At 45.6% G+C, this 23,510-nt stretch overlaps 1 protein-coding gene and 1 long non-coding RNA gene across 3 annotated transcripts in view; one reads left to right on the forward strand and one right to left on the reverse strand.

The window, feature by feature from the left end:
• Positions 1 to 2,341: 2,341 nt before the first annotated feature.
• LOC308058277 lies at positions 2,342 to 8,179 on the reverse strand. Its single transcript, XR_013925762.1, has 2 exons — positions 7,971 to 8,179; positions 2,342 to 5,985 (listed from the first exon to the last, which is right to left on the reverse strand). It is a non-coding gene; the product is annotated as an uncharacterized lncRNA (long non-coding RNA).
• Positions 8,180 to 8,212: 33 nt separating this feature from the next.
• The window catches only part of FGF2 (fibroblast growth factor 2), a 30,876-nt gene continuing 15,578 nt past the window's right edge, over positions 8,213 to 23,510 (forward strand). Inside the window, exons 1-2 of one of the 2 annotated variants that reach the window (XM_080373812.1) lie at positions 8,213 to 8,328; positions 8,656 to 8,759. In XM_080373812.1, coding sequence (XP_080229938.1) covers positions 8,312 to 8,328; positions 8,656 to 8,759 — 121 coding nt within the window. In that variant the 5' untranslated portion in view covers positions 8,213 to 8,311. Of the gene's footprint in view, positions 8,329 to 8,655; positions 8,760 to 9,348; positions 9,915 to 23,510 lie in introns of those variants that run through there. The other variant, XM_080373811.1, reaches the window with a different exon arrangement.

Below are 23,510 nucleotides of genomic sequence, written 5' to 3' on the forward strand. Positions count from 1 at the left end.
TGGGGTCCCCTGGGGTGCTTTGAGTAAGTGCAGATGGGGGCCCTGAGGAGCAGGACTGCTAGCAGAGCTGGCTGGGCATTGTCCAACCTTACCTGTCGTACGTAGGCAGGTGGGCCAGCACGACAGTGGTGGGCAACCTGAGGGGACTGGAGACTACTTGCCCTGCCAGGAGCGTGAAATGGGGAACTGGGAGCTACTGTGAGGAGGGAAAGGCAAATGGAAAGGTCTATGGAAAAACTAAGCTACAGGGTTATGAGGATTGGCTGGGGAACAAGAACGTGGGCTTTGAACTTTGAGAAAGGAGGCAGGGATTAAGACAAAATGGGCAAAGGAAGCCCAACGATGGAGCACATGGCTAGGAGCCATAGTGAGATACAAAGGAAGAGTGGTCCAGAGGACAGAGCTTGGCATGAAATGTTGAGGAAAGAGTTAGAAACAAGCTAGAAACCTGTGCCTGAGAGCAGAGGAAGGGAAAGGAACAGGGTGGGGACAAGGGATGAGGAGACAGGCTGGGGGTGGAGGGTGGGGTGGACCAGAGAAAGGAAGATGAGTCTGTGCCTATTTCAGTGTCCTCCTGGTTTTCATTCCTGGGTCAGGGGAGGATGACACAGCCTTCCCTTTGCCTGCTGTCAGAAGACTGTGAAATCTGCTGATAACCCCTACTACAGCTGCTCAGTGTCACGGGAGGACAACTTTTTACTGTTAATGTCACAGAGTAGTGGCCCGTGGCAAAGCTTGGGGGTCCAGCTTTATCTCCATTATCAGCTGATAGTCCCCTGGGGTATCAGTAGAGAATCTGGGTAGTTGTAGATTTGGGCAGGTTAACATTGACAGACCAAGACCACTAAGGCTTCAGGGCAGACGTTCAGACTGGCGATGGCACCTGTAATTTGCTTTTCACCTTTGAGCCTCTGTCGCTTGGAGTTTGCACCTTTGGCGTTCTCCTCAAGGTACAGCTAGCTTTTCTTGCATGTTGTTGTAATGTTAGCGGGGCTCTGTAGAGAAGTTTTCCCAAACGCCATCTGAAGTACGACATGGCTGGAATTCATAGCTGCAGCTAAACAAGGCAGAGGTCACTAGCCTTACTTACTTACTTACTTACTTACTTACTTACTAGCTAGTAACTAGAGGTTACTAGCCTTACATATTACTGTCGGAGCAAACTTCCTCCTTGGCATTTGCTGGCGGCTCTTGGACCAGGTAATGCAGCTTCTACAGAGGAAATGAACATGCGACCAATAAAGTGTGACCAGGTCCTTCTCCCACTACCCAGATTGTCTTGCTGTCGTGCCTCTAAGCAGTGATACCTTTTTATAGATATTTGATTAGTTGCAGAAAAGCAAAAGCTGTTTGCACATCAATTTATTATCAGTGGGATAAGGACTACATAGGAGCATACAAAGCCTTTTAGCTTTTCAGGTTGCTTTCAAAGCTGGGCGCGTTCTCACAAAATTTGCATCACGTGCAAATGAGAGTGTAACAAAGTGGTTTATGCAGGCTTTCATTCTCTAATTTTTCCTGAAGGGGGAAAAATGAATGTAAACTAAATAGTGGTTCTATTTATATGTACTAAGTATTGTGTAATGACTAATTGCGTGTAATGAGTATTGCTTTCGCATAGCACAAGACAGATCACTGAGCAATTTAACCTCCCAGATGCTTGGAAGTTAATTATTGCAGGTCAGGTTTGAGATAATAGCCTGGACAGTGTTGGGAAAGTCATTTTTTGGCAGATAACAAATTCTATTTTGGCGTGCAGATTACAGTTTTTTAAACTACCGTGAAGAAATGCGCTAAGCGTCTCTCCAAGAAACAAACAAGATTTCACAAGAACCAGTTGGCTTAAGTTGTGCTTACAGTACTTGTAACTGCAGATATTCTAGGAGGTGTAGGTTCGTCTGCAGTAATGGTAAATGTAAAGACGTGCAGGGATGATTTTGTAGCTGAGAGAGGGGAGAAATGCAGGATGTGTTTCACCTAAGCCAGTCCTTGCATGGATGGATGCATTGGGGTGTGGTGGAGCAACAGTAACTACATCCACCCCAGCCTCAAATTCGTTGGGGATAGTTCTCCCTCCCTAGAACTGAAAGCTAATACAGCATCAGGGACTGCATAATTTATTTGCACTTCTAATAGCGTTCCAGGGCCTGTCTCTCCTTTTTCAAATACTAGTGTGCTGATACCCTGAACAGTAAACTCCATTTGCAAGAGGTTTAATGTGTTGACTGTGCTACTGGAATTATGTTTGTGTTCTGCATGTGATGCTGGGTCTGTGACCTGCTGCTACATGGTGTTATGCTCTGGGGAGCCCTTCAGTGGGGCCTAGGTTTGGGCATCCATGGAAACCGTCCTGAAACAAAGAGAAAACAAATGGGAGAGCTGTTGTGACATGCCTTCTGGAATACTATCAGTACAGATTGTTACCAAGAGAGAGGGTTTTGGTTTTGTTTTTTTATTCTTGCTATTTTCTACCTACCAGCTAATATATTCTACAGAAGCAATGCAAAGCAAGATTTTGGTTGAGGAACTGGTATAAACTAAATTCATGGTATAGTAAAATAACCTTTTTTTTTTTTTTTTTTTTTTTTTTTAGTTTGTAGTGTCTCGCTGATCTCATCTCTCCTTGCCCTTAAATGTGAAATGATGAAAGCTGTATGATGTGGTAACTCCTATTCCTCGGTAATTGTCTTTGCTGCATTCCTCCATGAAGTTAGTTTGGCCTTGTACTGTAACATGCCAGTGAACGGAAAGAGTATTTTCCTCAACTCCACCTATATTTCAATTTCTAACGGCAGTCCTGTGAATAATTTAGCTTTCTCCAGAATTACCCCATATGGAAGTTATGAATCTTAAGACCCTTAAAAGACAAAAACCTAATTTAAAAGAGGATAAAGAAGTATCTGCAACAGATCCCCTCTTTCCTCATCACTTGCTAGGCAGCATAACACAGCGAGAGAAACAATTTTGACCCGCAGTGGTTTGTAGTTGATGTGGAAATATTTAGAGTTAAAACTGTTAGGATTGTTGCAACCAGCTCTAGGTGGCCCTGCTTGAGCAGCGAGGGTGGATGGACCAGATGATGTCCAGGGACATCTTCCAACCTCAACTATTCTGTGTTTATGTGAAGATCCACATCTTAAATGTTTACATGTTCAGATGGGTTAATGGGTTTCTTAAAATGACAACAGCAACACAGACAGACACTGGCTGCATTTTTCTCTTTGCCTCACAAGCACTGATATATTCCCCCTCCCCGTGCCCCGCCCCCGCTACAGGGAAAAAGATATGTCCCTATAATCTCTTAACCTGTGTCCAAGCATTTCTAATGCAAGAGCAACTGCTTTACCCTGTAGTGATATAATGCAACTGAAAGATGTCTTGAGTCATAAGTAGGGGATGAGTTACTTTGGGACAACTGACAGGACTACTGACTGACTTCACGTAAAGATCTTTACACTGCCTGGATGCGTAGCCCATGTTGTCATGGAGGTAGGAAGGACAGCTGGACCACTGACCTTTTCAGCTTTCAGTGGCATGGGATCAGGAGGGATAAATACCTAAATCATTATCTTATGGTTATAATGCAACGCTGTGAGAAAGAGATGTGGTTTTATGATTGTTCCCACTAAGGAATCTCTCAATAAATTTGGATTTCTTTGAAATCCAGTATTAACTCAAGTTCTTTGAGTTCATGACGTTTGATTTCGGAGTATTTTTATAAATTGTCTTTTTCTCTCGTAAATATTACCAATCTTTGTATTGACATTGTTTATTTTCTTAGCCTTGAGTCATTTTGCTGATTTATATGTATTATTCTATATAATGTATATACAGTGAGGGAGTGTGTATATATGTTTTTTTATGTACATTAGAGAGAAGGAAGAGTGGTGATTTTGCTAATTCTGAACTCTAACCTCCGTAACTATTTGTACTTAGAACACTGTTTCTTGTTTCTCATAAGCTGAGGTCACTACTGTATCTCTTATATCTGCAACAGCTGTCCCTGCTTCTAGACATTTCAGTTCTTTTTCCAAATGCAATCATTTTGGACCATACCATTTTGGACCAAGCAAATTTGATTTGCTTCCAGTTTAAACCTCACTGGATTGTTAGTTCTCTTATCTTCAGCCATCCTGGGCTGCTATGTTTCCAACATCAACCATTTGTAAAGACAACCCCAAACAAAAGTTTTGGCCGTCTGTGGTCATACTCAGATTAAGCATATATTCAGAAAATTTTACTTTAGAAAGGCATAAACAAGTGTCCACTGGTGCTTTACAGGAATAAAATACTCTCCTGAACTGAATGGAGACTATAAGAGGTTTATAATAGGGAGAAGATTTTTTTCTATTGTTGATGCGATTTCTTTCTACTGTTTGTACCAGAAAAAAAGATGAAGAGGGAAGAAATAAGCTTTTGGTTAAAAAAAAAAAAAAAAAGAAGCCTTGATGAAGTGTCAAAAAGTCATCAGAAAGGTAAATGGAAAGCTTAACTTCTGTTACAGATTTTTTTTTTTAAGAAGTGTCCGTACAGAAAGAGTTTCTCAGGCACTTAATAATATGCATATATACTTAAAATACGTAAGTTTTTCCTCATAAGCTGCATTTACAAAAGAAGGTAAGCAAAAAATGAGACCGCTTTCTATAGTAACTAATATATAGAAGAAAAAGTCTGTCTGTTCTAGATGGATTTGTGTCCGTATGCTCCATTGTACAAAGCAGCTGAAGCATACATTTAAGCTCCTGAGTGCGCATACGAATATTGACCCAGAATATAAATATCAGCTGTTGATGGTGAAAAAACTAAGAATTCCAGGGAATAAATTACTACTGAATTTTTAAATTCATGCTCAGAGTTTGAAGGAAAGAAATATATTTAAAGTTATGCGGTAATTTTTTCCCAGAAGTGTGTTATCTCAAACAGAAATAGTTCACTAAAAGATTAAGACACTTTACCGTACTTCATCTATCCAGATGCCTGCCTGCACAAAAGCTCTTCTCTTACATCAAGGTTATCTTGCACTTGGAAGGAGCACTGAGGTGAATTTCTTCAAGTCATCTACATCGTGCAAATTTTGTGATTTATTTTTCTAAGCTGGAGGAGACACCTGGAGCAGAGAATTCCAATATCCTGAAAGTGAGAAGACACAGAGAGAGAGAGAGAGAGAGAGAATGTGCTTTCCCCTTTCCGATCCTAGTACAACTGTGTTCTTCACAAAATTACCTTCCTCTCACTTTGCAAGCCCCTCTTCCCTCAGGGCTATTTGGAGGACAAAATAGCCTGCCTTAACGCTAAGGATTAACCAAGGAAGACTGCATTAGGAAAACGGCAGCCCACCGTCAGAGGAGCGGGGCTAAATCCTGCCTGTATAGAAGGCTTATCACCGCATGCTTGAGATTCAGGAAAGAGCGTGTGGTAGAAGTGATACCTACTGGTGCTTGGGGGAGAGCATGAGGCTTACCCTAACGGAGGCACTGTGCAAGGCCAGCTGAGATGGAAGCCGTTCCCTGCTCCGGCGGAGACCTGGCGCTCCCTCGGTGGGGTGTTACCGGCTGTCTGGCAGCTCCTGTGTTCCTGTAAACCGGGCGCCAGCCTGTGGGCTTGCCTAACGCTGGAGCCAAAGATGCTTATGGAAGATTTGGCCCCGAGTGTTGAACTCTGCGGAGGATGTTGCCTTTGTGACAGGCGAACGTCTGAGAATTCTGGTGGGAGGCATTCAGCATCAATACGTGCTGGTGGAGCGAGAGGAATGTTTTTTCCACTGCTAGCTGAGCGCGAGACAACACAGGAAAAACGTCAAAAGAGACACAGCTTATCCATCTCTTTTTGGCTAATCGTTACTTGAATATACACCAAAGAGAGAAGGATTTGGCAGCCAAGAAACCCAGGGAATCAAGAAGTGCTGTGATGGACTGGAAGCCTGGGGCTGTTGTTACATTTCCAACGGCAGCAGGAGATGCTGCTGTATCGATACAAACCTCTTACCTGTAGGTCTTAATGGTGGGCAGATGGGCAAGCTGAGGTGTGCCCGTGTGTCTTGGCTTTTCCTGTAGTTATTAAACAAAAAACAAACATATTAAACCAAAAAAAAGCCCTCAGAAGTGAGTTTTTTTGGGTTTTTTGTTTAGTTTTAATTTGATAGTAAATCAGGTGTTCTGCAGATTAATGTAGCACACTTTTCAAACACCATCTTCATGATACCTGTGTGACCAAACACCCTGTGGAGACATAGTTCTAGCAAACTGTTGAGGTCATATGGCTGAAACACCTCTAAAAGCAGCTTTCATGGAAAGTGATTGAAATTTTCTTAATTTCACATGGCATGTGGCAGGATTTGTAGTAGTAACTACTGGAAAGTCTGGGAAAGTTGTAGGCTGGATTCTTGTGCTTTGGAGTAAAAATTAAAAACTGATGGAGCTGATGGAGTTTGTTGTCCTTATTTGAAATATCACAAAAAGTGCTCTTGGCGTTTTTCACAGTTTTTCTGTAACCAGCCTAACAATATAATTTAGGTTTGGTTGTGGTTTTTGGTGGTCCACCCCCTGCCCACGTGTTCTGAGAACAACGCTACTGAGAGTCTCTAGAAATTTAAGCATTATATATTGAATAAAGGCGATGTTTGGATATACAGATGGTCCACAGTTGTCTACCATCGTAATGGAGTGTTTCGCCTTGTTTATGAATTGCCTTGTGTTCAGCATTACCCCTTAATATGAGAGCAACACTGGATAAAGCACATTTTTCTCCCTAAGAGGTAAACTGTTCCTTCAAGGAGCAGGGAGTTGGACTCAGTGATCCCCATGAGTCCCTTTCCAACTTGAGATTACTATATCTCTCTCTCTCTCTCTATATATATATATATAATCTATGATTCTATTAAAAACATGTAGCCGGTTACAAAACAATGCAAGATGAGCACAAAAATGTAGGTAATTTAGATAAATGGAACAGGTTAGAGAATAGGTCTCTGAGATTCATTTTTTAAGTAGAAGGAATGCAGAGTTTAAGGCATTTTACCATGGAGCGTGTTTTACGCAGGCCGAGAGAAGGCTATGAAGGGGGTTGGAAGCAGGGATAGTTACTGGAAGCAGGGATAGTTACTGGTTTGGGTGGAGGGGAAGTAGCTGTATGGGTATAATTGTGTGCAAGGTCTGAGTTCAGGAAGGGTGGTGGTAGAGGTAACATGGTAAAGGCTACAAGAAAGGAAAACGCTGCTGCCAAAATTGCTTTAGTCGATGTCAAGGGGAATATTAATGACCCTATTAAAAGGTTGGCGTGCAGAAGAAAGTAGAACGGAGAAAATAAAATTGGTATGTTTTCCATTTGAAGAAGAGAAGGAAAATATATTTTAAAAAAATAAAGTTGGCAGATCTTGAGATGAGTGCAGATACGTTAGGGAATGTGACCTTCCATTTGAGCTCTGTTGTCTTTTATTTCTAGGCCCCAGGGACACAAGCCCCCATGACAAATGTCTAAGGAGCTCTCAAGCCCCACAGTTTTACTGGTAGCTAATTTTAATTGAATTTTGTTAAAAGGATCATTTGCTAAGGAATTTGAACTGATAACCTTACTCACCCTGCCACCACTGAGTTGGGCCTCGTCATAGGGGCCAGGGCCTAGAAGACTCCTAAGAAGACTCCTTGATAGGTCCTGTCCTAAGAAATAAGGGTTTAAGCCGCAGGCAGCTTGGTGACAGGGCTTCCAGCCAGCCAAGGCTGTGCTTGTGGGGGGGGGTCCTGGGGTACATCCCCGAAGACAGAGGGCTGACCTGTGAGATGCTGAAACATGATTTCCCAGGGCAGCGCTCAGGGTTTGATATGCAAGAGCCATGAAAGGCCTGCTGTGTGTGCAGGGGAAGGCAGAGGTAGAAATGGTTGAGGGAAACTACGGATGTTTAGTCTTTAGAAAATTTTGGGGAGTTTGGGGGATTTTTTGGGTTTTGTTTTTCTAAAAACCCCACAACTTCTTACAGGTTTAAGAATGATGATTTCATCCCTTGCCTTTATCTACCTGAATCTACCTTCGTCATTCCTTCATCTACCTTCCAAGAAAGAGGGAAGGACTTTGGAAGACTTTATAGTGCAAGGACAGGAAAAGCCCTGAACACAGCTTCTGTTGCAGAAGAGCAAGAGAAGATGGGGAAGGTCTTTGCCATTGGCTGTGACTGTCCAAAACTCTCAGGTACAATGAGAACAGTGGGATTTCCAGGAGAAAGAGCAGAAAGTGTTATAAGTGGACAGGCAGCAAGAAGCTGGAAAATGTGAGGTGAAGGAGGGGATGCTCATAAGCGGTGGGGCTGAAGTCCCCATGCATGGAGAATGGTGGCAGGTGCGTGAGGCTTGGCCGTGCCCGGGGTGCTATGGGGGGGTGGCTGGCTGGCACGGGGGTGAACCTGCGCCTGCCCTGGGCCGGGCCGGGCCGGGCTCTGCCTGCTCCATTCATCATGCTTAAACCTCTGGAGCAAGGGTGTGGGAAGCAGCCTAATTGTCACCAATTCTGGTACAGAATTACAGTTTATGGGTTGTGAGGGGTCAGAGTTGGGAAGGGAAGTTGATCGGCAACAAAATTCCTTTACATGGGTGCTACCAAAACCAATATTACAAATTGCATGTGCTGGACAATGTGTCTTGCTTCGGCATTTACTTCTTCGTGCAGGTTGCTGTACCCTTGTCTCTGTGAAATGGAAAGACCAGCGTTCGCTGTCCCAGTTGGGATTGTCCAGGGCTGCTTGTGCTGCCTTTCGAGCCGGAGAATGGGAGGTGCAGGCACGCACAAGCCTGCTGCTAGAGGGGCGATCTGGGGCACAAAGCCTGGATTTGGAAACAATCCTCTCCATCCTGTTCTGTAGTCGGCCTCACGCACAGGGTGTATTTGATCGGTCAGTGCGCTTTATCAACCATGTATGCATTTGTTTTGGAAATACTGGTAGTGTTGTTAGAAGGCCGGTGCCAGAATTTTCAGGCATTGCCTTTTGTGGATACCAGCTGTTCCGTTCGCCGGGAGCAGAGCCGGCTTCTCGCCGGTAAACGGGCAGAAGTGAAGTGGCTGCCACGTGGATTTTAACAGGTCATCACCCGTTTCATACCGTTGCGATTTAAACAATTCAATGGGACACCGCGGCCCCCAACTTCCTCCGGTTTAAAGTAACTCCGCAGTTACTTTACTGGTGAGGCCAGAGGAGACGTGCGAGCCTGACGCCGGCAGCTCGCCCCGCGCCGCCAGCGCTGCCGGAACGCCCGGCGGCGGGAGCTCAGGCGCTCCGGGCGAACGGACCCCGCCGTCCGGGCTGCCCCGGCCCGGCCCTGGGGCCCGGGGCCCGGGGCCCGCTGCCGCCCCGCGCTGCCCGCCGGCCCCGCTCCGCCGCCCGGGCCGCGGCGGGAAGCCAGAGCCGCCCCCCCGGCGGCCGCGGCGGCAGGGAGCGGCCCCCGGCGCGGAGCGGGGGCGGGCGGGGGCGGGGCGGCCGCGGCCCGGTGCCGGGGGGAGCCCGTCCCGGCGTGCGCGGCTCTCGCTGCCCGCCCTCCGCCCGCCGGCCGGCAGCGCCGTTGCGCAGCTCCCGCGGACGGGACGGGACCGGACCCTCGGCCGCGCCGGGCAGCGGGGCCGGGCAGGGCTCGGGGCGGGCGGCGGCGAGGCGAGGCTGGACGGCCGCGGCAGGGGGCGAGGCCGCCCGGGGCTGGCGGCGGGGGGCGGCGGGGGCCCGGGGCGGCGGGGCGCCGCCGCCGGGGCCCGGCGCATGGCGGCGGCGGGGAGCATCACCACGCTGCCGGCGCTGCCCGACGACGGGGGCAGCGGCGCCTTCCCCCCCGGGCACTTCAAGGACCCCAAGCGGCTCTACTGCAAGAACGGCGGCTTCTTCCTGCGCATCAACCCCGACGGCAGGGTGGACGGCGTCCGGGAGAAGAGCGACCCGCACAGTGAGTGTCCCGGGGCCGCGGGGCTCCCCCCGGCCGCCGTCCCGCCCTGCTGGAGCATCGGCGGGGAGCTCCGCTTCGGGTCGCGCACGTACACACGCGGACGCCGGTACCTAAACCGGCGGGTGTATGTTTGAACACCGGCTTGTCCCTCTGCCCGCGGGTGTTGCGGCCGGGGGTGGCCGACCGCACCGGTACCGGCACGGTGGCCCGGGGCGAGCGGCGGTTGGCGTCTCCGCGTTCAACCTGCAGCGGTGCAAGAGCTTGTCAGACGCACCAGGGTTTGCTTAGGTGCTTCGAGGTGCCTGAAGCTGTTTGCACGGCTCTCACGTGGGTGTAATGGCACTTGACTGCTTGACAGGGCAGTAGTAAATGTGTTGCAGAAAGGTAGAAAGAAAATGGGTTTTTCCCAGTGGGGATAAGTACTGATAAAGAGAGTACTCTTAGTGTACAAGTACTCTTTGGAACAGAGGTGTAAATCTGTTTGAGAAGCAGAGTTGGTAACAAAGTACTGTCAAAACACCTGTTTGGCTTGAAACATCGCATGGTGTAATACTTTTCTTTGTAACTTGACTAAGGGCGGATAAAATACAGACGAGACAAAACCTGTGGATTCCAGCAGAAGTGGTTGCCCCCTGATGCCTGATCTGAGCGGGGAAGAGCCCCCCGAGCTGGGAGCACAGCCGGTGGGTTGGGTGGCTGGTGCAGCCTGAGCATCCGTGAGCCGAGCTTGGCCGCGGTGCCCGGTGCCCGCTCTCTGGCAGGCAGCCTCGCAGGGAGCCCAAGGCAAGCTGCTGGTTCAAACGCAGGCTGTTCTTTGTCCCAAGAACAAAATGCCTTTTTTGCAAACCTCAGAATATTTTGTAAGTATAAAAACCTCAGTACGGAGGTTTTGCCGAGGTAGCGGCAGGTTTTTGAAATGCCTGCGAGCTGTTTCCTTCCAAACAGGTACAAGGAGTGGCTGTGCTGCTGTGTGTCAGATAGATCATCTCAACACAGATTCCTGGTTTGAGAAAATTTGTTTATGTACAGCATGCGCGCCTTGTCCGGGCGGTGGTCTGCCTGCAGGCACTTGGCATGAAGAGCAGGTGAAATGTCTTACTGTGATTCTTAGTCAGTTTTGCACCTGTCCTTGGAGTGATAGGTGCACAGATGGGACTGAAGGCAGAGGACAAAAAGAAGGAAGCGAGGAGACAGACCAAATGTTCTTAATATTACTTACGACTTTCTGCTTTGGACATTCACCATTTGCAAAAAAGTGTTTCCAACAATTCCAAAGAAATACTGTGACAGACTGTTCCCAAATAACAGTGTTGCCAAGTTGGGCTTCAGTCTGACGCTGTTCTATTTTGTGACTCCGTGGTAGAAGTAGTGTATGTACAATGGGCTGGAGATACGTGTGGCACAGTATACTTTGTTATTTAATGTAAATATGACAAGTAATATAATAAAGGATTATTATAATAATTCTTTATTAGGCCAGCTAGCATTCTGCGGAAAAGCTATAGGAAGCTCTCAGACTTGGCCCTACACGTTTGCATTTCTCTCTTTCTTAGGTACTGGTTTAAAGGGAAAGGTAGTTGACGCTGTGCGAGTATTAATTGTTTATTGCCAATACAACACAGTAAATTATTGCATGTGGGCTTTTCAAATGTTGATGCCTAAAGCAAAACTTTAATTTACCATATAGGTTCGTTTTTTACACGTACCCGTTGCTTGGTGCACAGGGTCAAGTCTGTGCTGGAAAGCATGCAGTAACATATTCAGATTGATCTAGCCTTTTGTATTTGGGAAATGTGGGAATTCTGACGAGAAATAAGTTTCGTTAGTCTATCAGACACGTCATCTCACCCCTAGAAGTAGCCGTGAAAATATGCTGGAAATTTGCTGCCAAGGGAGATGATGTTCGGTCGATGACGTTACAAGGCTGAAGCTGGGTCTCCAGGCGCTCCCACGGCAGTCGGGGTCTGGCCTCATTCAGCACTCTGCTGTGGGTGGTGAAAAATGCCGGTAGGGGTGCGTGTTGTTCCGTGCTCACCTGGCTGGGCCACGCTGCCCTGAGTGGCGATGGTATTCACCACTGTTGTCTTTTTCATCACAGGCTCCCCCAAAATCACACCCCCAGCCCCTCCACCCCTCTCATTTTTTTTTATTATTCTGCTGGGAAAACTGGTACCAGTTTTATGTTCTTGAGTCCATGTAACGTGCGTTTTCTCTTCCTCTTAAGCCTGATCGATGCTAGAAGTTGTTGAATTGACTTCTTGTGCTGCTTTCCTAGTAGTGAATTCTGTTTGCAGATCTTTCTGGTGTTGGTGGTACTGTCTTACTCTTTCCCTTTCAAGTTTCTCTGTTTTGCGCTACAGCTTTATTTTTGCTGTCATTTCTTTCTGGCTCTCCATTTTGTCTCTACTTTCTCTTCTCTGCCTCTTCAGTACTATCTTTCCCCTTTCCTTTGGCACTTATCTGTCTGGAGCCCCTCTATTTTCCTGCCCTTTTTCCTCTGGAGTGAATCGTAGCCACAGGTAAAGGAAAACCCGAGTTATAAATGACTGACGTGGCTTCTGCCCTCTGCTGCCAAAAGTCAGCTGCTGGGGAGCTCCTCCGGTGCCCGTCAGCTTGGCGCTCTCTGGGCATCTGCAGAAAATCCCGATGTTTAAAAAGAGCAGTTTGTAGGTGTGGGACAGCTGGAGGTGGCACAGGACAGCCACCACGCCTGCGCTGCTCCCTTGTTCCCTGCTCTCCTGCTCTCATTATCCGACAGCTCTTTGTTTGGTTTTGTTATTGTGCTGGTTGGGTTTTTTTTTTCCTTTTTTTTTTTTCTTTTCTTTTTTTTTATTTTTTCCGGGAAGAACTCTAGTTCTGAGAAGTAGAGAAATCAGTGTTGGAAGCATCGGTGAGGCAAGTTGCTATGGCATTACGTGGTTCCCATCCTTAGCATCTTTGTTGTAAATGCGTCATTTGATACAAATCCGCATGATGCTGAACTCTGACCGGGTGAATGCTGCTCTGTGGCAGTCCCTGTGAAATCTTGTGGTATGCCTGGCAGGTCCCGTTGGCATGGCAGATGGCAATAAATCTTGGACAACATGAGGACACTTTAAAAAAGAAATTAACAAAGAAAATACACACCTCCAGGTAACTCATGGTGTTTTTCTGACTTCAGTAAAAGGTTTTGTAAGATGCTTTTGAGAAAAGAAGTAAAATGGCTGCAGAAAATTTGATTTAGAAACCTAAGGAAAGAACAATTCAGAGAGATTCTTGTGGTAGCTGCTATTCTTATGAATTAATTATACTAAATAACATTTGATTAGCACATCCTCATTTTTACTTTTAAAGGAAGTTCTTATTTTAGAAGGCAAATTACTATCTTCTTATGTTTCAGATCAAAGTAATACTGTAAACAAGTTTCCGTGATTCATGTCCTTTTGTCATCTACCCCGTTGTCCCCCCCTGCCTCTTGTCCTGAGGGATGGCTCGTTCGAAGTGTGTGGTCTGTTTTATGTCACGGCCCCGAGAGTTTGGACTTTTTTACACTCACCCCGTTCACCTTGGTTTATTCATAACTGTGTCGTTAGTGAAACTGGGAACAAGTTGAGGTCTCGTGTGCTGGAGGATTGGAATCATATGATTCACGCAGCTGAAAACCAGGACGATAAGTCTTACGTGGTCAGCATTGCCACATCTGATGTGTGTTGTACAGGGACTTCAGTGAAGTGCCCCTTTGGACAAGCCCTGGGGATTTCTGTGGAGTTTTTTCCCTTGAAGAGGTGGATTTCAGACAAACAAGGAACAGAAGGCGCTTTCTTAGAGTGTTGTTGTTTAAAGCAAAACAAAAAAACACGTCTAGGTGGTGGTTGTTGTTGTTGTTGATCGACAACTTCCGATTTATGTCTTGGAAAACGTAGAAAGAACACAGATTTTTTGGAAAAGCTTTTATAAACTCTCCGGAGGTGTTTGCCTCCAAGAGGCTACAGTGCTGGCGAAGGGGAAGAGCAAGGGGAATGGAAAGGGAACGCTGATCCGTACACTTCAGAAAATGTCGAATAGCACAGCTGGTTCCCTTCACAGTTTCCCTCCCCGAGGAATGGTTGGCATTTATATATTTCCATAATTTCTCAAGCAGCTTTATTTCTTGGTGAGCGTAAACCAAGGTGTCCAAGGAATCCCAAGCCATTCTCGTCCCCTCGTTAATGAGGTGACGAGGGTCCAGCCTGTCACTCAGGATTCAGCAGTGTGAGCTTTGGTCAGCCCTGTGGATGTCTGAAATACTTTCCTGCTCAGTGCCTGGCTACTCTTCCAAAAAATACCTGAAGAAAATGTAAAACAGGGTAATAGTTGTCCAGGAAAATTTCTTCTTAGAAAAGTTCCTTTCAGGAGTGGTTGTTAATGTTATGATTTTTCCTTGTATCGTACACAATATGCAAATGGTTATGCTGTCAATGTTTTTAAAAGACTGTATTGAAGCACATGCAGACTTCTAAAGCATACCAGCTTAGTCGAGATAGAAATCTGGTGGCTGCTCACGCGAATGGAAGAAAACTTAACTGTGATTCTCAAAGAAAAAATTGAGCACATGTCCAGAAGTGTTTTGGTATGAAGGTTCAGGACCTGCTGCTTAGTTTTTTGCGCATGTGTAAGTTACTCGGGACTCAGAAGGTAGCCTCTCCCATGTCAGCGTCCCACGGACGTGGCTGGAGCTGTTGACAGGGCATCCATCCTGTTTCAAATCTTAGCGCCAGGTGAGAATTGACTTGGGTTTTTGTTTGTTGCTGTGTTTTTTTTAAACCTGGCCCTAAACATTTGAATATATCGCTTCTACCCACATCCTTCTGAAAACAGAATCTTTTTGCATTACTTTTGATCTATTGCACAGACCTTAATTGGTTTGCCAAATACTAATGCTTGGCAACACAGAAATGCCTCCCAGCGCTCAGATGTAGCTGCTTTTAGGGAATGAGGTAGCAAGAGAGCCCCCATGCAAAAACGTTGAGAATATGCTTCCTTTTGTGCCTTTTGCTTATTTTGTCACAGAAACACCATCATACTGTTTTCTGCGTGGCCCTGCAAGGTAAATTAACAAAAGGAGGGACAGACCACCTGTTGGCTGGGCAGGCTGAGGGAAGGTGCTGTTCAGGGGAGGATGCTCTCTCATCTGTCATCACGTCTGCTTGTCCTCTAACCCACCCTGAAGGTGCGTGACCGAGTAGGGGGTACGTACGCTCAGAAGATGGAGTAAGGGGGCTGTCGATGGATGTGGAAGGTTCCCAGGGCACCACCATCCACAGGTGCACTCGAGGGCAGGGTTTAGCTCTTAAATGTCCTCACAGGCTTTAGAAATCGGGAGTGTTACAGGTACTTACATATTCTTGTTTACAGAAAAAATAGTCCAATTCCTGCTTAGCCATTGCACAGCCATAGCTGAATGAATAAGGCAAATACAGATAACATACAGCAGTTTGACGGCATACGGTGAAATTAGGGGATAGTCACATAAATGCAGATTCTTGCAAAAGCTGTCTTTATGACCCCCTTAGTGGTTAGATTAAAACTTTTGGTAAAAACTGCAGTGCTGCATGTATGACAGTTAGTGAAGTCAAAATGAAGACTGGGGGTGTTTGTCGTCTTGATAAGATTAAGCCGCGTATTCCTGAATCGCTCATCGTGAAAATGAGACCAAGTGGCTGCTGGTGGGTTTTATTTGGCCAGTAAATATTTGAAATGTGTGCAGTTGGTTCTAAGAAAAAGTTTATCCAGTGGTGGAGGTATATTTATAAGCATTTTACTTCTGGTGTACTGTGTTAGTAACTTTTTTAAGATACGGTATCTTCTGACATACTAGATGAAGAGCCTAAATTGCAGTTGTTAAAACCTGTGGGTTTGGGTTTTTCTCCACACATCCCCCCCCTTTTTTTTAAAAAAAAAAGAAGTGTTTGATGTATATTACTGAAGAGTTTTAAAAGTTCAGATGAATCTGCTGTCATACAGGCAGGTTCAGGTTCTGTATTGTGTAATAAAAGCAAGAGAAGTGTCAAGTGCACAGACCATTGAATAGGCAAAAAGAGATGTAGCACTGGTTTCAGCACTTGAATGAACAGTCATGGGGTTCAAAAGATGCTTGAAGATAAACCCCAGAAAAATGTCCTCTTCTCGTGTTCAGTTTCCACAGAATACATACACCTGTCATATTTTCTGAAAGAAAGGGAACCTGTTCCACTGCAGTTTTTTAGGCAGAATTCTGTTTAATTGCCCTTCAATTAAGTAGCGTCTCAACCAGAATTTAAAATAATTTTTTCAGTGACACTTTGTTTCTGTAAGTTTTTCCCAGCTGCCTTTGATTACATATATGGTAAGTAGTTTTAAAAAATAATTATTCAGTGGTTTCTGTATACTTACAGTTGCCAGCACACAGAAGTGAAACATGTAACGAGTTTCTTCAAGAGTTTTTCCCCAACCTTAGTATTTTTTTATCTTTTCTTCCTTTTTATTTCCCAGAAAAGTATTTTTCTGATATTTCCTCATTTGTTCAAGCAGTTTGAACTAAATCCATTAATCCATCCGTAACTTCTGATGTGAAGAAGAGAAGACTGATTTATTTTTTTATTATTATGTTTTTTAGTGCTCTTGAGAGCGTTGCACTGGCATCGCTGACCGTCTGTTGCTTCAAACTACTTGAGAGGTGATTGATTGTACTAAACTGGTTAATGACCCTAGAAACAATTAGGCTTCTTGACTGTTGGTGGCAGCATATTTAGTGCAATTATCTGGTAAAACCAAAATGGACTGTATAACCTTAATGCAATCCAGTTTTGAAATAAGGGTTATCCTGAGAATGTTCAAGTCACTGTTACTGAAAAAAGTACGTACTTGTGCAAAATTTGTGAATTGCATATCTATACGAGATGGTATTTGAAATGTTTATGGCGTGGCTTTTGAAGCCTGAAAGTTGGTAATGAGATGAGTTTTGGTTCTGATGGAGAATTAATAGCCTTTACTTCTATTAGTATCTGTGTAAGATGCAACTCTCTCATCGTTTGTCATTTTCAGTAGTGTGTTTTGTGGCAATGCATGGGTAAACTTAGTTCCTGTCTGCCTCGTCTGCTGCCTCCTGACTTTTCAGTAAAAATATTTAGAGGGTGACTCTCTGGAGTGCTGGTGGCATTTCAGGATCATTCCCATGTAGTTTTTTGTTTGTTCAGGGTAGGGCCAGATTTTGACTGGAGCCTGATACGATCGTCAGAGAATATAAATGAGATGATGTCTACAGAGCTGGGTGGAGGTCGTCTTGCACAAACTGTCATGGTACACTTCTGGTTGAGTGATCCTGTACGAACGTATCACTCATGTTTGACTTTTAGAGCTTGAAACCACACTGCTTGGGTGATTCAAAGGAGAAAGATACTAAAGGTACTAGGAAAGGGCAAAGCAGGAACCGGGCTCCATAGCCGTTTTCAGTGGCAGTGTGGTGAAATCATGTTCTTGTATTGTGGAGCTTGTTAGCGTGTCTCTTGCCTTCTAATGAGACTTCAGTAGACTGCATAAAGCACCAACCATTAGGGTTCCAGCTGGAATGTGCAAGTCACAAAATCCTGGTGCTTATGGCCATGAAATACTGCATGGTGGTGTGTTTTGTTAAAGCGAGGATAGATACCAGCTGTGATACAGCTTGAAAGTATTTGCAGTCTGTTTCTTGGCTCTTTTCTTTCTATCCAAGGCTGACCCATGATGCCTGATGTCCATCTGCAAACTTTTAGTGTGCCGATGTGTTTTATTTGACATTCTGTTGCCATTCGGTGGTGGTGTAGCTCTGGGGGTTATTTTTGCTGATGAACGATGTTCTTAACATACTAGGAGTGTGTAAGCATCATAGCATCTCAGTCTGTGCTTGGTGGACCTTTTTTTTTGGAAGTGTCTATAGCATCTCTTGGGACTGGCACAGTTTCTTTTGGCAGACTGTCTTTTCTAGGTGTTTCTGGGTACTGGGGAACAAATACTCAAGTGTTTCATTGCTGTCCACGTGCCCCCTTTTTGCCTTCCCCTCCAACCCCCCCTGCAGTGTCGTGTTTGTACATCACCTGTTACATTGTTCAGTGGTGGCTGACCAAGGGATCCTTTAGTCAGGCACTTGGCTGATCTGACGGGTCTTTGCTGCTAAAAGGGGTGGCGTCTCCTCTCGCCCGCCTTCCTCCTCTCAGCTCGGCTGTAGTTGGCCCCAGCTCTAGCACCGAGTTCAGCGGAGGGACAGGTGGTTGGCTGGACTGGCAGAAAAGCGTTTGCTCTCTCTCTCCCCTTCCACTGTGTTAGCTCCTGATCCATTTCATGTATTGAAGCAGCTCACTGAGATATCGAGGAAAGTGCCGGAGCTGGTGCGAGGGAGGTAGTAGGAGTGTGCAGCTGGGAGCGTGGGATGGAGGGACAGGAGCAGCCCCTTCCCAGTGGCAGCGACTGCTTTGGTTGTCACTGCCAGTCTTGTGGTACCACGTGTTGAACCATCTCGTCCGTGAAGATACAGGGCAGGATACAGCGTCCTCCTTGATGGGTGACTTGAAGAGGATAAACAGATGGAGTCCATGCGGTTTGTTCTGACACAAAACGTAACGTAGGTGGCTAATTTTAGGGTGATATTACAGTGACTGTTAATACAGTCCCACAACTCTGGGAAGACCCAATGGTGAGACTGAGGTTTCTGGATGTGGAGAACCACACCTGTAGAGTAGTTTTGTGCAGTACTCCCCTAGCTCCTGTTGACACCTGTGCCACCCCTGCGATGGGTGCACAAATGGGAGCATTTTTTACTGTGGAGAAGCAGCGGGTGAGGACCGTGTAGAGGATGTGCAGGGGGAGGCTGTCATCTCTGTTTAGAAGCCACCTACGGTATCTTGCTGCATGGACTTGTTAGGCTGAGCAGTTTCTGGGAAGTAGTACGTGGATTCAGTTCGTTGGGTTTCTCCAACTGTGCCTCTGGCCGTGCCTCTGAATATGTAAATATGAAGGATTTGTTTTGTGGTTTTACAGATGTTTGCAGAGTCACTGTGGATGTTTTGCTGACAGTAATGTAGTTCATTCAGGAAAACTGAGGAAAAAGACCGGCAATGCTTGTGTCCTTAGAAATGCAGGAATTCCTCAGAGCCGAAGAGGTCTTCAGAACTGTCCCATGTTGCTGGTTTTAATTTATTTCAGCCTCAACTTCCCCCTGGCTTTTTCCTGCTTCAAGAAGCAGTGTCTCCCAGTGTCGAACTGCCTGCGCTTGAGCTGGTACCAGGGATTGTAAGGTGTTACTGGTTGATACGGCAGAGCAGAGCAGCAAGGTGTCTCAAAATGAGGGTGAATTTCAGTGATCAAGCTCTAGTAATGTGGATCAGTATTGTCTATGTGATACTGCATCAGGGGAAAATGCTGGCAGGAGTGAGAGACGTGTGGCCTGTGTGCTTGTTCCATCAGGTGAGACAGTGCCATGGGTGCTGGTTGCCGTGGTGTACTTTGGGAGCGTGTTCTTGCAGCTAAGTCTGGAGCAACCAGTAAGGAGATTTAAATGCATATAGTGAGTACTGGTAATGGTATGGCTGAAGCAGCAGGGAGCCAAGTCTGTTCTTCCAAGCTGCAGATTCGGAGGTCCGTTTTTTGTTGTCGGGAAAGTGCTCGAGTCCCTTTCTTAGTGTGGGTCAAGAGTATTCAGGACAAGCAGTGGGGTTTTATTGGGAGGGCTGGAAGCTGGGGAAGTGCCTACAGCCCGATCCCTCCCTCTGTGGTCCCGCAGACCCAAGCTCTTAACTCCCCTGTACGTGCTGGGTCCCACGGTGTGTTGTGTCTGCTGCCTCAGAGGGATCAGTGGGCTGTAAAAGTGAAGAGTGTTACCCAGATACTTGAAGGAAAGGCTAAAAATGCACTGTGTGTTTTATTTTTCAGTGTTGGGGCGTTTGGTTTCTTACAAAGAAGAGCTCGTTATACTCAAGCCAGGCTGCATTTCCAAAGCAAATCAGAGCTTTGTGGTGAAGGCTGATTCACTGCTATTCTGGGTCAGCAGTGATGGACAGCTGTTGTCCTTCCTTGCAGCTCCCCTGTGGATGCATTATTGAACTGTCAGCGCGGGGTGGTTACACAGCTTGATGGAAGGGGAAAAAATAGGTGGAGGATGAAGTCAGTCTCTGGGCTTAATGTTGTCTTTGCATTGTCTTTGTAGTAAACGAGGTGAGCAAGCACCAGTGACAGAACTACTGTGTGTGCGTATGTAGGGATTTTCATTGGGGTTCTTCTGTTGACTTTTTGCAAAAATACTCATTAAAGACTCAGTGATTAATTCAGTTTCATCGGTATTGGAGGTGGGGGAAGTGCAAACCACCATGGTGACTGTCTTAGCCTTTTGGCCAGGTTAAGAGCAATAACTCTGTAAAGGGCAACGTAATTCACAGGAACTCTTCCTTATCAGGTTGTAATTTCTTCCTACTCCTGTCTGCTGCGCCATCTCCCTGGCACCCTGGGTGCCTGACACAGTTCCTCTTTCATCACTGTGCTTCAGACTTTCTTGAAATCCAATTTGCTGATTCTTCTTGGCATTTCTCAAATCCAGCTTTTCCTTTCCAGCTGTGACACTGAAGCTTATTAAGCCTGTGGACTGGCAATTTCTCACCATTGCTCTGGCAGCCTTTTCTATCCATCTCGGTGAATCTGTTATTGATCTGACACCAGTTACAGCCCTAAAATACTGTGCGCTGCTTATATATATATTTATATAGTTGTGTGAGTTTTACGTCAAGAGGGAGCACTAAAAATACCTTTTAGAAATGATATATTTTACCTTCTCTGTCTTCTGAAGTGACCTTCTTGGGGTTGTCTCAGGTTCTCCCTGGTTTTATGTATGTTTATTTTGCTGCAAGTGAAAACCAGCTTGTAGCTACAAAGAGATCAGCGAACGCACGGTAAAGGTAGGGAGCTGAAATTCTGCAAGTTCCGTCTGCATCTTCTGATACCAGCCAGCGGCATCGTTGTGCTGGCTGAATGGTTGCACCAGCTTTGTTCTGAAGGTGAACAACTGAAAGTGGTTATTCTGTGATTTACTTTAATGAATACTATATGAAGTGAAAGCGGTTGAAAGAAACGTGATGGATTACCTTACCTTTGTTTAGAAAAGGGAAAAGTCCGAACCCCCCTGTGTGAACATGCGTTGATTGTTTTGATAAGGAAACCCTGAACACTGTTCTAAATCAGGAATGTGGAATAAAGGTGGTGTTAACCTGGCGACTAGGCTTTCTTACCTGTACCCAGTAATGAACAAAGTGCTGCCCTGGTAAATTTAGTATTTTCTGTATGGTTTTGCCCCCTTGACTTTAAATGATACAGTCAGCTCATATGCAGTGACAAGGCGACTGCAAACAGTGTGGCAGCTGGGTATATAGGAGAAATTTATATGGTGGTGGACTTGCAGCTTCTGGCACTTGAAATCCTTGTGTAATGCCAAGCACTCACTGTTTACTTTATGCGGCAGCACAAAATACCCACCTCGTGTTTTGTAAGCAGAATACAGAAACACTAGTGCTTTTAACTTTTAAAGGACGTGATGAAGTTTGACCAACCAGTCCATGCAAGTAGTGTGAAAAGGAGAGAAGTACTTGTGTGTGTTTTACACGTGAACACATAAGCAAGGAGCACGAAGCCACCAGACTGTTGCCAGAAACGTATGTCACATAATTCTGAAACTGTTCTTCGGCAGGATGACTTTCTTGTCCTTTATATGAAATTTATAGGGAACATTTGAGGATGCTATGTGTTTGGTAATCGGTGTTTCCTGGGGAAGATTCCCAGTGTGATAGGTATATGTTAGATGGAGTTGAATATTTGTAGGAATTGAGGTTAAGATATAAATGAAAATAGATGGAGAACCTGAATAGGGAATTTTCATTGTATTTGTACTACTTGAAAAGATGAAACATCTTAAAATCTGTGACTGTCCATGTTAATGTGGTAGACCAGGTTAGCGGGTTGGTATTTAAATGGTTACACAAGTTGTTATTCCATTTAAAGCCTTGGATTTACTCTGAAGTGTAACCGGAACTTTCTGAAGTGTTCCTATTTGAGAAGTGATTATTTTTGTTGTGGATGTTTACATTTGAAAGACCTTAGGTCTGTCTGCGAGTGGTTTTATGCCTCTGGCTGGCAAAAAGGAAAAAGATACACTTCCAATGTTGTCATGCAAAAGCAAAGAAATGTGCCTTTGTACAGGAGTGTGACTCACTGTTTCTCAGCGTGACACTTCATTTGCTTCATAGTTTTTGTTGCTGTTCGGTGGTTTTTGTTTATTAAAAGACCACCTCTTCTGCTAAGGTTCACTTGCTCTATGTTGTATCTGCTTCTCCTTTCTCCTCTGCACATGTGTTCGGGTTTCAGGCAGCGTGTACTTCAGCAGCTCTGGCGACGGCAAAGGGTTGGGTTTGTGTTTGTATCCCCAGGACTGGGGGTGCCTTGTACATCAACGTAAAGCATACCAGTGGAAGATGTTAATATGCCTAATCAGTCTTTGAGAAAGAGACATCAAAAAGTGTCAGACACTAGATGTGGGGGAAGGAGAGAGCAGAAGGTATTTCTGATTCCTGGAGATAAGCTACGGTAGGCATCACCAGCTCACGGGCAGGGGTTTGGATCTGACCCAGCGGGCAGCTTTGGCTCTGGAAATGCCAGAATGGGGGTTTTAATCTCTGCTTGTGTATGTACATGCGTGTGTATCTGATGAACCAGCCCTTGGGTTTGGGAGGGTTTATTATGTTAGGTGTGGATTAAACACGCCCAACTCTTGTGTCTTGGTTGGACACCTGGCTGGGAATAGACGTTGCCTCCGAGCATGAAGGAATCTGCCAACTTCAGCCACAGAGCATGCAGGAGTGGGAATTCGGCCGTAGGGTGTTGAGTTTAGCAAAGCATTGTTGAATCTTATGCTCCCCTTCCCCCCCCTTCTTTTTTTTTTGGTGACCTTTTTTGCATTTATGAAGCTTATTCCCTGCAGAGGCGATCCACCTTTGTGGCAGTGAGACTGCAAAAGTAGTTGCGACCGTGTGCTTTTCTGTGGGCACGGAGGTGCGGGAGGACAAGTGATGGGGAGCTGGCGCAAGAGCTTCGCCACAGTGTCATTCAGGGGCCTCACGGAAGGATTTTCCTTACAGGGCCCCTGCAAATATGTTGGAGATGGGCCCTGAGCCTTTGGCTGGGATTTAGCTTTTCCACAGCAGAGACCGGAGTAAAGCTAGTCATTGATCCAGAGACGTGCAGCCTGGGATTTTTCAGGGGGTACATAAACTCTCCCTTCTTGTAAACAGAGTGAGAGGTATTTTGCTGATTATTTTTTTTAGTTCAAATAGAGCGGCTGTATGTTAGTGAAAATGAAGGTTGAAATAGTATGAGATTCCTCCTCTAGTTCCCAGGTCTGTTAGTTGCGGTGACTGGGTAAGGTACGTGTTTGCTGTAAAGAAGTTCACAAACTCCAAAAGATCTCTTGCAGCACTGGCCGATCAACACGTTTGGGCACAGAGTCCTCTTGGTAAAATGTATTTCGCATGACATTCTTGCAGTGTTAAACAGTGCTGTTAACTGTTTAACATCATTGACATTAAACAA

Source organism: Falco punctatus, assembly GCF_963210335.1.
Source record: "Falco punctatus genome assembly, chromosome: 1".
Taxonomy (NCBI): Eukaryota; Metazoa; Chordata; class Aves; order Falconiformes; family Falconidae; genus Falco; species Falco punctatus.